The 14,873-nt window shown below is 43.3% G+C and overlaps 1 protein-coding gene across 1 annotated transcript in view; it reads right to left on the bottom strand.

Annotated features, from left to right (window-relative positions):
• Positions 1-14,873, bottom strand: part of NNT (nicotinamide nucleotide transhydrogenase) — a 58,043-nt gene that overhangs the window by 16,953 nt on the left and 26,217 nt on the right. The window contains exons 11-13 of the mRNA XM_058156512.1: positions 10,270-10,431; positions 7,915-8,025; positions 6,767-6,912 (exon numbers count right to left, since the gene is read on the bottom strand). Of these exons, the coding sequence (XP_058012495.1) occupies positions 6,767-6,912; positions 7,915-8,025; positions 10,270-10,431 (419 nt within the window). The remainder of the gene's footprint in view (positions 1-6,766; positions 6,913-7,914; positions 8,026-10,269; positions 10,432-14,873) is intronic.

Raw genomic sequence — 14,873 nt, 5'->3', positions numbered from 1 at the left:
ATCGGTATCGTGGCCGACTCTGCAGACTTTGCTGAAGAACCATTTCGCGCCGCCGCCGTCCAAATCGTGCAGCGGTTTGAATTCGGAGAACGAGACAGATGGAGGCGAATCCATCGGTGACTACATGGCCGCTTTAAGAAGAGCGCCCAAGGACTGCGGATACCGAGACCTAGACGAGGTGCTACTCGAGCAACTCGTCCGAGGTCAAGGACATCCGCTCACGGCGACGGCTGCTAGCCAAGAGCAACCTGACACTAGCCAACGCCTGGACGGCCAGAGCACACGAAATGTCTACTAAAGCAGCAGAGACCCTGCAAAAGCCTCTTCAATCCAAGGCGAGCTCAAAGCCAACGCCAGTACACCAGGAGGAGATTCAGTCCGAATCCGACGGTGAGGGCGAGGAGGAGGAAGGGGTCTGCCGGACTGAGAAACGCGACTTTGAGGACCGTGACGAGTGCGGAAGCTGCGGAGGGCAGCATCAGCGCCAACGCTGCAGGTTTAAAGACGCAACATGCCGGCGGTGTGGGAAGAAAGGGCACTTAGCTCAGGTCTGCAGAGCGGCCCAACCTTCCCGCCGAAAATTCAAATCGGCCAATCAAAACGCGGAACCGGAAAGGCGGCCCGCGATTGGTTCAAACAAGAAAGGCGAAGTCTAACCAAACGACTGTCATTATAGGCGCGCCTCAACCAAAGTGGAAAGAAGATTTTCACAAAGCCCAAGATCGAGGGAGTACGGTGCAGGCTTGAAGTAGACACGGGATCAGCGATCACCATCATGTCCTGGGACACTCTGGCGAAGTCGCTGCCGTCCGTCGCGAAGCGCCACCTGCAAGCACAGCGGCTACGAGTGCACGACTACCAGGGGAATCGCATCCCTGTTCGAGGGACCACCTCCGTCCGAGTCGAGTATGGTCCACATAAAAAGACCCTGCCCATCACGATCGTCGAAGGAACTCTGCCCAGTCTGTTGGGACTAGACTGGTTTCGTGCCCTGGGCATGGGAGTGACTGGCATCTACCGAAGTGACTGTAACCTGAAAGACATTCTCTTTAACGAGTTCGAAGATGTCTTCAAGGACTGCCTGGGCAAGTACAAAGGGACCCCTATTTCCTTCAACTTAGACCCCCAGGTAGCCCCTATTAGGCTTAAGGCGAGGAGAGTCCCTTTTGCCCTAAAACCAAAAATTGATAAGGAGCTGGATAAGCTCATTAATCAAGGGATCTTGGTGCCAGTCGATCACGCAAGGTGGGAGACGCCAATCGTCACCCCCATAAAACCGGACGGGTCAATTAGAATTTGCGCTGACTACAAGGCGACGCTTAACAAAGCCTTACAGAAAAGCGCTTACCCGGTTCCCGTAGTGCAACACTTATTGCACTCTTTGGGGCAAGGGCAAGTCTTTGCAAAGTTAGACTTGGCCCAGGCCTACCAACAACTGCCAGTAGACGCCCGCACAGCCGAAGCCCAAACGATTGTGACGCACAGGGGTGCCTTCAAGTGCACCCGATTACAATTTGGGGTCAGTGTGGCACCAGGGCTGTTCCAAAACCTGATGGAACGACTACTGCAGGGGCTCCCAGGGTAGTTCCTACTTGATGATGTCCTAATTTCAGGGAAAACATGGAGGAATTGGGGAGCGGTTAAGAAAGGTCTTGAGCATTTTCCGGACAGCGGGTTAAAAGTCAAGACAAACAAATGCCAGATCGGGGTCGAATCCGTCGACTTCTTGGGCTACGGATAGACAAGAAAGGAATTCACCCTACTGAGAGCAAGGTTAAGGCAATTAGAAGGCTCCAGCGCCCAAAAACAAAGCAGAGCTGCAGGCATTCCTAGGATTGGTTAATTTTACGGTCTTTTTAAAGAACAAAGCAACCGTTCTTGGAACCGCTGCATAGGCTCTTAGGAAAAAATACTGTTTGGTCTTGGGGAAAGTCGGAAAATAGGGCTTTTGAAGCAGTAAAGAACCTGCTCTCAAGTGATAGCCTGCTCATCCAATACCACAACTCATTACCCCTAGTGTTGGTTTGCGATGCCTCCCCTTATGGGGTGGGGGCTGGACTCGGCCATAGACTTCCAAAGCGGCACAGAAGCCCTATAGCGTTCTATTCGAGAACGATGTCCTCCCCAGAGAGGAACTACAGCCAGTTAGACAAAGAAGCACTAGCCATTGTATCAGGGGTCAAGAAATTCCACGAGTATGTATTTGGGCGGAATTTCGAAATCGTGACTGACCACAGACCGCTACTAGGAATACTGGCTGGCGACCGCCCAACGCCTGTGGCACTTTCGCCGCGATTGACCCGATGGACTATATTCTTAGCCGCTTATTCGTACAAGCTGCAACATCGACCAGGAAAAGAAGTGGGGCATGCAGACGCATTAAGCCGATGCCCATTACCTGGGGCGACCGAAGACCCCACTCCAGGGACACCCATCCTACTTATTGACTCTTTGGACTCTGGCCCAGTCACATCTAAGGAAGTGGCTCGGGCATCATACCGGGACATTGTGTTAAGGACTGTACTCGGTTGGGTACAGAGAGGGTGGCCCGCTGCGCCGGGCGAAAGGTTCAAAGAATTTGTCAAAAAACGAGATGAGCTCTCAGCTCAAGGGGGGTGTCTGTTATGGGGTGATCGTGTAATAATTCCTGAAAAGTTAAGGGGAAAGGTATTGGACCTCCTCCACGAGGGTCACCCAGGAATCGTCAGGATGAAGGGGTTAGCCAGAAGCTATGTATGGTGGCCACTCATGGACGCAGAGATTGCTGAAAGGGTAGGGAAATGTCAGGCTTGCCAAGAATCCAGACCTCTACCCCCAACGGCCCCAGTCAGAGAATGGGAAAAGCCCCAAGGGCCCTGGTCAAGAATCCACATTGATTTTGCTGGCCCTTTTCACGGCCAAACATTCCTAATAGTTGTGGATGCATTTTCTAAATGGTTGGAGGTCATACTCATGAAATCCACTACGGCCGAAGCAGTAATCGCAACCCTCGCCACCTATTCGCAACTCACGGTTGCGGACACTCTGGTGTCCGACAATGGGCCTCAATTCACGGCAGCCCAGTTTGAAGAATACCTGGCAGAGGAAGGCATCCGACATGCCCTCTCTGCGCCTTTCCACCCTGCGTCGAATGGCCTTGCAGGGCGTTCCGTCCGGAGCGCTAAGGAGGCATTGTCCAGGCTAAAGCCAGGTGACTGGCAAACAAAATAGACTTTTCCTAGCAGTCCAGCACAGAACCCCAAGCACGGCCACCGGAAAAGCCCAGCCGAATTGCTAATGGGACGGAAACTCCGTGCCCACTGGACCGCTTGAATCCCCACTACACACCAGAGGGTTACAAAGGAAAACTAGAAAAGACCAGGGAAATGAGCATAGGCGACCCGGTGTGGGCTCGAAACTATGGGGACGGCCCTAGTTGGCTCACAGGACAAATAATTAAAGTAACTGGCCCAAAATCATACGTGGTAGAGCTACCCGACAACCGAGTGTGGAGGCGCCACATAGATCAGTTAAGGAAACGAATAACCGACCAAACTGAACCAAATGAAACATATCATGATCAATACCAATTTGATTCCACAGCCAACAATGACCCGGGGGAGGCGCAAGACTTAGCTGAGGTCCCCGAGTTCCAGCGACGCCATCAGGTTCCCGAGGGAAGCGGCAGGGAAATTGAAAAAAGTAATCCAAGGCCCGATGACCAAGAAAAAGAGTCGGCCAATAATCCGGAGCCCGTTGGCCCAGAGAAAGTGCTGGGAGGAGAAAACAGCCCCTCCGACCAGCTCAAAACACCACCCAGAACTGAACCGCGCAGGTCAGAAAGGACTAGGAGACGCCCAGGTTATTTGCGTGACTACGTCGAAAAATAACATGTAAATATTTATGTAAATATAGGCAAAGTGTTTTCTGGGAGGGGAGGAGTGTTATGTATTAATGCTGTACCTTTAAATATTTGAGCGGGAAATCAGCACGTTGCTGATTGGTCAAAACCTCCAACAGAACTATATAAAAGGAGAGGGTTTTCGCCCAGCCTGTTGCTGGGTTCACCCTATATTAAAGAGCTGTTGTCACTACCCTGGTCTCCAGCCTCGTTACTTCCCGAACTTAACACTTCTCCCTGGGTTTGATTAGCAAGAGCTACTTTTTCTCAAATCAGAATGGTCTTGCAGGCTCGAAATAAATTTACCAAATTGGCAATGCAACCCCAAACACACCTACGCAGGATATTGGTGAAAGTCAGACAGCAAACCCCAAAGTGAAAACTCTAAATCAGTGCATATCGAGATAGGAGTGCAGGCATTCCTATGTATTAATAACCTCAAGGTCTCCTGATTGAAATGATATCTCCGATATCTCAGGGGCTGCCACAAAGAAGAGGGAGTCAAGCTATTCTCCAAAGCACCTGAGGACAGGACAAGAAGCAACTGGTGGAAACTAATCAAGGAGAGAAGCAACTTGGAACTAAGGAGAAATGGTCATAAGTCACTTTTTAAGGTGCCAGTCACATGGTCCAATCAAAGCAGTGTCTGCTGGTCTGGTGACATCACTGACAGTGCCCATGTAACTTTAAAAGGTCACTAAATGAACTGTCGTAAATCTGTTTAATCCTATTTAACCCCAACTTTCCTCATTTATGTTTTATTTCTGTGCAAAAGGCAGAGTCATGGGTGGGATGACATATCCTGAATTCGGAGGGTAGCTAAAAGAATATTTAAAGGAGAGAGAAAGACTCAAAACCCATTTGTGTTTGCTGGAAAACTTTTTCACCAACAGCTATTTCACACGCAAGATCACGGGACACACCGAGTTTGCCAAGTTTCTCTGAACCAAGTTTGGCCCCCTAAATTGGAGACTGACGCACAACAGCTCTAAGGTTGAATCCAAACCACTAAAGCAATGAGTGGAGCCTCCTGAGCGCCTTCAAGAGTTGTCCCTAGATTATAACTTTAATATAACAGCGGGGGAGGGGAGGTGAATATTAAAATACATGTGGGAGTGATTATGCTGTATTTAATCGAATTCAAATTCTGTTTAGTTTTGTCTTAGCCCGATTTTAGCCGTAGCACAACCCCGGTTTTGAAATGCAGTCTTGGACTTGGGAGAGAAGGTGGAGGATGAGGCAGATGGCCTTGATGGAAATATGCAAGAACCTAAGCAAAGGGAGCTGAAGCAATTTTTTTTTTACACCCAGTGCAATGAGATAACATTTGAAGGCAGCTGAAGGAGACACTTTCTCAATCCACTGGAGCATAAGGGGGGGGGGTGTTAAGGAGGTACAGCATAATGAGACCTGCAAGATTTCTGTTATTGTAGCCCATCTCAATAAAAGTAGTTTTAAGCTTCCTGTGGAGTTGACTTCCTGTTCTGGATTTCCAATACTTTTTATTTTGATTTATATTTATTTTGTCACAACATTATATACAAGAACATATATTGAAAGGAAACAATAGGACAGGAACGGTAGGCACTTTTGTGCACTTATGCACGCCCCTTATGGTCCTCTTAGGAATGGGGTGAGGTCAATGGTAGAGAGTTTTTGGTTAAAGCTTTTGGGAGTTGGGGAAGAGACCACAGAGTCAGGTAGTGTATTCCAAGCATTAATAAGTCTGTTACAAAAGTCATATTTTCTGCAATCAAGATTGAAGCGGTTAACATTAATACCATCAAAGCTGAAACCAGCCAGAGCGTAGAAGATCACAAAGAGGTAGTGCAAGATCAGAAGATGTGGAGAGACTTGGTTCATAGCATCTCCAAGAGTTAGACACCACTGAATGGATGAAGATGGTCTTCCTAGTGGATGCAGAAGATATGAAAATAACTGCAGGCAATCACCCCTCCCTGCTGATTATAGATGTTCTTCAACATCTTCAACATCATGTTCTTGAATGTTTCTCACCTTCCTCAGATATTGAACTAAAAACTCTTGGGTGAATGTGTAAAGAGAAAACAAGTCTCCTCCTCCTTCTCCTCCCCCTCCTCCTCAGCCACTGTCTATCCACTGCAGGATGAAGGCCTCTTCCGCATGTTTCCTACCAATACGTTCTTGAGCTTTGTTTTGCCAATAATAAAACAAGTCTACTTATTCATATATATGGGCAATTCTCCCACAGGGGAATGAAGTGCACGTATTTGTCTCCCAGTGACCTCCCATTGAGTAGAATTCTGTGAGATCCTAAGGAGGAGAGAACCAACCTAGAACCAGGAAGAAATTTCAACCAAACAATAAATCGGTGGAACGCCTTGCCTTCAGAAGTTGTGGGTGCTTCATTATTGGAAGTTTTTAAGAAGAGATTGGACAATCATTTGTCTGAAATGGTGTAGGGTCTCCTGCTTTATTAGGGGGTTGGACTTGAAGATCTCCAAGGTCCTTTCCAGCTCTGTTGTTATTCTGTTATTCGCTAGCCTCCCCTACCATAAATGTTGTCACACAAGTAGCCCAAGTTGTTGTTCCTTTGTGCATCTAGCAAGGGTGAAACTATTGGCTGGGGGCAAGGCAGGGAAGGCTGCTTTTCTTTCTTGTTGTGTGCTGGAACAGAAACTGAGCACTGAGACGCACCCAACATGTTTGTTATAAACATTTGTCTACACAATTCAGGGACCACAGGGACCTAATGAACTGTTGTTATTTTTCACGATGTTGCTTGAAAAATATGCGTTGCTCAACGAATCTTGAGAAACATTTTCTCCAGAGAAGCTGTTCTTCAGTATCGATCTGTTAACTTGGTTCTGAACAAACAGGGCCTAACAACCCGCCTGAGTTTCTGACCTGCTCAATACTGTAGCCACCGAGAAGAGATGCACCATATCCACCAACAAAGACAGTTCCGGGGAGAAGATAGAGGTAGTTGAATTCAGGTGGATCCGTTGGACGTTTAAACATATCCAGCATCCTCTGGGTAATTAGAAAGCCACCTGTTTGGAGGGGGAATGCAAATGGTTAAGATGAAGCAGAAAGGATGAAACAAAGAACTGATTTATACCGGGAAATTAATTAATTAATTTTATTTATATTCTGCCTTTATTATTTTTACAAATTAACTCCAGGTGACGAACATATTCAACACCTCATATGTGAGATGAGTTGGACTAAGAGAGAGCGATTGGCACAAGGTCACCCAGCTGGCTTTCATGGCTAAAGCAGGATTAGAACTCAACATCTGCTGGTGATTGGCCCAACGTCACCCAATCAGCTTTCATGGCTAAGGCAAGACTGGAACTCACAGTCTCCCACTTCCTAGCCCAGTGCCTTAACCACTAAACCAAACTGGCAAATGTGGGCTAGAAATCAATCCTGTGGGGTTCCTAACACGATGTCCATGGATACTAAAGGAGATAGTAGTATGAGTAGCCATGGCCAGAGCAAATATAAATATTTATTCTAAATAGCAATAGCAACAGACTGATATACTCCTTCATAGTACTTTACAGATCCCTCTAAGCAGGGGTGAAATCCATCAGGTTCTGACAGGTTCTGGGAAACCGATAGCAGAAATTTTGAGTAGTTTGGAAAACCTGCAAATACCACCTCTGGCTGGCCCCAGAGTGGGGAGGGAATGGAGATTTTGCAATATCCTTCTCCCAGGAGTGGGAAGGAAATGGGGATTTTACAGTATCTTTCCCCTGCTACACCCACCAAGTCAAGCCCACCAAGTCACACCACGCCCAGCAAGCCACGCCCACGGAACCGATAGTAAAAAAATTTGGATTTCACCACTGCCTCTAAGTGGTTTATAAAGTCAGCATATTGCGCCGAACAATGTGGGTCCTCATTTTACCGACTTCAGAAGGATGGATGGATGAGTCAACCTTGAGCCGGTCAGGATCGTACACCTGGCTATGGGCAGAGTTCGTCTGCAGTATTGCATTCTAACTACAATGCCATCACAGTGTAACATGCACTTTGTGAATTATTACCTGCAATATTGACTGAGGAAACAAAGGCAGCCAGTAAAGCCAATGTCTGAGGCATACTGGAAGGTAAGTAAGATCCTCCCATCAACACCAAGCCGCCCACAGCAGTGAGTCCTAAGAGAGAGAAAAAAAATTAAAGAACCTGTTGTGACAGTGTGAAGGGATGAGTTTGCAATCCCTGCTCAAAAATCTTCTATCATATAGCAGATGTTTCCTGTTGTGGTTGAACATGCTTGATTACTCATACTGTCAACAGCTCTCAACTCATCTTCCGAACTGGTTGACTAGAGGCAGCTTTGGAAAATGTTGGATTCCAATGAAAAGAACATTGCTACCCAAGCTACACAAAATGCTAAATACTAGACACAATATTAGACACTAAATATACTAGACACAATACTAAACACTAAATACTAGACACAAGAACGGTTTCTTCCCGAAGGCCATCACTCTGCTAAACAAATAATTCCCTCAACACTGTCAAACTATTTACTAAGTCTGCACTATTATTAATCTTCTCATCGTTCCCATCACCCATCTCTTTCCACTTATGACTGTATGACTGTAACTTTGTTGCTGGCAATCCTTATGATTTATATTGATATATTGACCATCATTTGTGTTGTAAATGTTGTACCTTGATGAACGTATTTTTTCTTTTATGTACACTGAGAGCATATGCACCAAGACAAATTCCTTGTATGTCCAATCACACTTGGCCAATAAAAAATTCTATTCTATTCTATTCTATTCTATTCTATTCTATTCTATTCTATTCTATTCTATTCTATTCTATTCTATTCTAAAGCCATGGTGCTTCTTCGTTATCTCTAACATTTGGCATCGGCAAGGAGATTTAAAAAAACAAAACCCTAAGCAAATCTCAAATACAGGTAACAGCATAACAGAATTGTAAAGGAACTTGGAGGTCTTGTAGTCCAACCCGCTGCTCAAGCAGGAGACCCTATATCCGTGATGGTATGGCACATGTGCACCAGTTGCTCTTCCGGGTTCTGTCACATGCATGCACTGCTCTCTTGCAGTTTCTGGTGCTCTGGCTCACATGCATGCTCCAGTTTCGGCACTCGGTGCCAAAAAGGTTAACCATCACTATCCTATACCATTCTGTAGAAATAGCTATCTAATATTTTTAAAAACCTCTAGCGATGGAGCAGCCACAACTTCTAACATTCCACTGATTAATTGTTCTCACGGTCAGAAAATTTCTCATTACTACTTTTCCTGCCCTCTGATCTTTTAATATTTAAATAGTTAATGTTAATATGTTAATATTCAACATTACAGTTATTTCAGCTTTATTTTTCCAGCATCTGCTAAGTTTAGTTCAAAATCTGGTTTCACGCTTTTATGCTAAGCCATGTCTTCGGTTAATCAGGATTTATTGAATAAACCATAATTATTTACACAACTTCTAAAAATCTAAGCCAGGTTTGCAAACCATAACAACTAAGGCAAAATCAAGCAACTTCCCTTATCAATTATTACAAAATGTAATTATTAACTAAATCTAGGAACTCTAAGTTTTATGAAAATGGTAATGTGGCCCAATTTATACTGGTTATGGTAAATCTTCACTCTTTTTTTCAATCACTAAAATCACAGTGGGATTGCGTGAGACAACATGGACAGAAAAATAATCGTCAAAATCTTTAACTATCAACAACTCTCACAAGGATGAAGCAAACTCAATTGTGAGATGCCCTGAAATGTCCTTCAAAGACTTGGTAATGTAAAGAAACTTATGGATGTTGGAACATAAGGACTACCTTCAAGCAACCGACAGATAAGAGACATTCAATGGCAGAGAACTCACTGCACCTAGAAAACTGCCAAATTCAAGAAGAAAGATACGGATAAGTGGCCCTTCTTGGCTGATAGATCTTTAAGGAGAAAGGAACTTTGTTTTCATTTTATTCACAAAGCTCATCTTGGATCATTATTGTATCAAGTAGGGGACTCGGTGGCTCAGGGGCTAGGATGTTGAGCTTGTCGATCGAAAGGTCGGCAGCTCAGTGATTCAAATCCCTAGTGCTGCCGTGCAACGGGGTGAGCTCCCGTTTCTTGTCCCAGCTTCTGCCAACCTAGCAGTTTCGAAAGCACGTAAAAATGCAAGTAGAAAAAATAGGGACCACCTTTGGTGGGAAGGGAACAGCGTTCCGTGCGCCTTTGGCGTTGAGTCATGCCGGCCACATGACCATGGAGACGTCTTCGGACAGCACTGGCTTTTCGGCTTTGAAACGGAGATGAGCACCACCCCCTAGAGTCAGGAACGACTAGCACGTATGTGCAAGGGGAATCTTTACCTTTACCTTTAGGAAAGAAAAAATTTGGACGTACCAGAAATTGCATTGGTCACTGACATCAGAGGTGAATGAAGAGCAGGTGTAACACCCCAGACGGTGTGGTAGCCCACAATTCCAGAAAGACCAAAAGTCGTCACCATTTGGGTGAAGGCAGAATTGGGGGAGATGAGGCCCAATCCTAAAACTGATGTCAGACCTAAAGAAAACAAGAAACATTTAGGATACTTAAGAAAGCATCTTCCCCCCAAAAAAGATGCCCTTGGTTAAGAGTCCAACTCTGTTTTGGGTTTTTTTTTTATTTAATTTTGTCATAACAGTATACATAAACATTGTCAGAAATAAAAAAACATATCATGAAGAATATATATATATATATATAAGTAAAGAATATGCATTAGCTATATTAATTTGATATAATAAAGGGAACAATAGGAAAGGAACGGTAGGCACTTTTGTGCTCTTATGCACGCCCCTTATAGTCCTCTTAGGAATGGGGTGAGGTCAATAGTAGACAGTTTTTGGTTGAAGATTTTGGGATTTTGAGCATTTTGAGCATTTTGAGCATTTTGGGTTCTGGAGTTTTAACCTTCACAATAAAACAGACATTGGAAAAAGGGATATGAAGACTGTATGGATGTAATTCGCATTCCTTGTTCTCTCCCCCCCCCCCAAATGTTGACTTGTCTGGTTAAAATTCACTTTGCCAAGTTGTCTGTGCCAAAATGCTTTGGCCTCCGGATGTGAAAATGCCAAGAAATAACGTTTTAGACATGTCAAAAATGTTGTTTGAACAAACCTTCAAGGGACAATGTCCCAAGAATTACAAAATGAAAAACGGCTCCAATGTTCCCATTGATTTTGTTACTCGCTTTGGAGGAAAAGGCTTCTATTGTAGCATCTGAAAAATGTTAAAGGAGGCAGACCACACAGGAATTTCAACAACATCCAATGAGATCAAGCTGTAGTTACCTTCGCCGGGTCCTATATATCAGCCTTCTCCAAAGAGGCAACTTTTCCCAGTGACCGGTGCATTCTCACAGAGAGGGACTCCTTAGGGTGCCGTCAGCCAAACAATGTCAATTGGCGGCCCCCAGGGGGAGGGCCTTCTCTGTGGGGGCTCCTACCCTGTGGAGCTTCCCCCTGGACTCCGACAACTGCCCGACCTTAGGACCTTTCGCCGCGAACTTAAAACCTATTTGTTTCGTCTTGCTGGACTGGCTTAATTTTTTAAACTTTTAAATTGATTTATTGGGGTTTTTAAATTTTAGTGATTTTATAGGGTGTAATTGTATTTTAGCTTGGCCAATTGAATAAGTTTTTTATGGGTAGTTCTTAATATTGTATGGGTTTGTTTTCTGTATTTTAACTGGCTGTTCACCGCCCTGAGTCCTTTGGGAGAAGGGCGGTCTATAAATTAAATATTATTATTAACTTCCAGATGCATTTCACTATAATGCTTGGGTTTTCCAGCTGCTATTGGACCTGTAGTCCAACAGCTGGAGAAGGTGTGGGCAACTATGACTTTATGACCTATGAACTTCAACTCCCAGAATTCCTGAATCAACATGGGGTTGACTGCCCTGTATTATTCTTTGATACAATACAACCCTAATCTGATGGTGAAGCAACCAGATTTTTTTCCCTTTTAATTGTAATTAATTTGCAAATTTGTGCTTTTCCAAAGAGAATAACTGAATTGTTATTCACAACACACACAACTGTATTGTAATTATGCAAATTAGCGATGTCCCATTCATTTAAATTAAACCCAGTGTTGTCTTTCCTTTCCTTACTCCTTTATCCTGGACTACTCACTCTAGGTTGGACTATTCACATATACAACTGACCACTTGGACTCATAATCCATTAATGCTGAGGAAATTCTACATGTAAATCAATTCAACACCAAGAAAAATACTTTAAAATTTTAATTGTATGCCAAAGTGCAGGTGAGGTGGAGGGACACATTGTAGAGGAGATGGGCAGCATAAAAATTTAATGACTAAATAAATAAATATAAATAAATATGTACAGATACAATATGGATAATTAAATGTCCATATCTTTGTTTTGCAAAACCAACTTATTAAAATATGTTAGATGAGAGATAGATAGATAGATAGATAGATAGATAGATAGATAGATAGATAGATAGATAGATAGATAGATAGATGATAGATGAAAGATGGATAGATAGATAGATGATAGATGAAAGATGGATAGATAGATAGAGACTAGATAGATAGATAGATAGATAGATAGATAGATAGATAGATAGATAGATAGATAGATAGATAGATAATAGTCTATAATTATAGTCTAATTAATCTACTTAAATAGATAATATCTATCTATACAATTTAACCTTAATTCATTTAGATAGTATAATTAGCCTTTTGCAAGTATCATAAAGTTTTTGCTTTTCCATAGCCTAATTGCCAGGAATTTTCAACATTCTAAAGGCATGACCACTCTGTTCTTAAAACAGGGTTTTCTTTCCCGTTCTCAGAAAAGAATGTACCAGAACTGTACTCAAACATATGGTTGGAATAATACCTTTTACAGCTTCCACTGAAGCATTTTGCTGTCCACTCCCTCATTCCTCAAAGCTGATTTTTTTTAAAAAAAAAGTAAGGCAACCTGACTCAGATAAAAGAAAATTACTGAACAGGAAGGCATTAAAAATTGGCCTGAACTGCTGGTGCATTCTGCAGAAAAAAATATATGGCAGCAAAGATAAATACGTATCACACAGAATGTTTATTCAGGACATCACTGAGGAGGTCACAAACCAGTGCTTTATCTTCCTCTTCCCCCACCAACCAAAACCACTGCATTTTTTCCCATATTTTTTTGTTCAATTTTATTTAAAAGATTTTGCATTTTTTTTCTCTCCAAGAGGGAACATTTCAGTAAAATTTTAAGGTGCCCTATGGTGTTCTTGCCCTTATTAACTAGGAGGCCACAGAGGTGAGTGAATGTCCTGCCTTTTGTTACACTCTCTTCAAATGAGTAACAATTTCTCTTTTTCCAACTTTCATTAATCCCAAAGGTGTTATAATAGCCTCCAAAGCAGGGGTCTCCAACCTTGGCAACTTTAAGACTTTGCTTTGCTGGCTGGGGAATTCTGGGAGTTGAAGTCCACAAAGTTGCCAAGGTTGGAGACCCCTGCTCCAAAGGGCTTTCTCTGATAAAGAAGTGTGGGTTAGCTACAGGGACTGGAAAGATCTGTCAGAGAAATCAACAGCATTGGAACTAACTTTCTGTATCACTTCCATCCAACAATCAAATCAGTTCAAGACTATCCTTTAGAGAAAGGGCCTCTGGTGGCTCAGACTGGTAAGACAGTCTGTTATTAACAGCAGCTGCTTGCAATTACTGCAGGTTCAAGTCCCACCAGGCCCAAGGTTGACTCAGCCTTCCATCCTTTATAAGGTAGGTAAAATGAGGACCCAGATTGTTGGGGGCAATAAGTTGACTTTGTATATAATATACAAAAGGATGAAGACTATTGCTTGACATAGTGTAAGCCACCCTGAGTCTTCGGAGAAGGGCGGGATATAAATGCAAAAAAATAAAAATAAAATAATATCTAAACTTTGGTGTCAAAAAGTAGAAAAACAGGCGCCTCTTTCCTTGGTTGAGAACACTTTTGATAAACTGCAAAGCAGGTTTCCATGTTGCATGTCCCTAAGGCAAGACATGATAGAAAGGAGCTATTGTTCAAAGGTTATCTCCAACCCAACCAAGAATCAGTTGCATTTTCTCTAAAACTTAAAACTTATTTATTTCGGATGGCTGGACTAGCCTGATTTTTTAAAAAAGTAAGGCAACCTGACTCAGATAAAAGAAAATTACTGAACAGGAAGGCATTAAAAATTGGCCTGAACTGCTGGTGCATTCTGCAGAAAAAAATATATGGCAGCAAAGATAAATACGTATCACACAGAATGTTTATTCAGGACATCACTGAGGAGGTCACAAACCAGTGCTTTATCTTCCTCTTCCCCCACCAACCAAAACCACTGCATTTTTTCCCATATTTTTTTGTTCAATTTTATTTAAAAGATTTTGCATTTTTTTTCTCTCCAAGAGGGAACATTTCAGTAAAATTTTAAGGTGCCCTATGGTGTTCTTGCCCTTATTAACTAGGAGGCCACAGAGGTGAGTGAATGTCCTGCCTTTTGTTACACTCTCTTCAAATGAGTAACAATTTCTCTTTTTCCAACTTTCATTAATCCCAAAGGTGTTATAATAGCCTCCAAAGCAGGGGTCTCCAACCTTGGCAACTTTAAGACTTTGCTTTGCTGGCTGGGGAATTCTGGGAGTTGAAGTCCACAAAGTTGCCAAGGTTGGAGACCCCTGCTCCAAAGGGCTTTCTCTGATAAAGAAGTGTGGGTTAGCTACAGGGACTGGAAAGATCTGTCAGAGAAATCAACAGCATTGGAACTAACTTTCTGTATCACTTCCATCCAACAATCAAATCAGTTCAAGACTATCCTTTAGAGAAAGGGCCTCTGGTGGCTCAGACTGGTAAGACAGTCTGTTATTAACAGCAGCTGCTTGCAATTACTGCAGGTTCAAGTCCCACCAGGCCCAAGGTTGACTCAGCCTTCCATCCTTTATAAGGTAGGTAAA

The sequence above is a fragment of the Ahaetulla prasina genome, chromosome 13 (genome assembly GCF_028640845.1).
Source record: "Ahaetulla prasina isolate Xishuangbanna chromosome 13, ASM2864084v1, whole genome shotgun sequence".
Taxonomy (NCBI): Eukaryota; Metazoa; Chordata; class Lepidosauria; order Squamata; family Colubridae; genus Ahaetulla; species Ahaetulla prasina.
The sequence above is the reverse complement of the archived record's forward strand: the minus strand, read 5'-3'. Positions and strand labels throughout refer to the sequence as shown.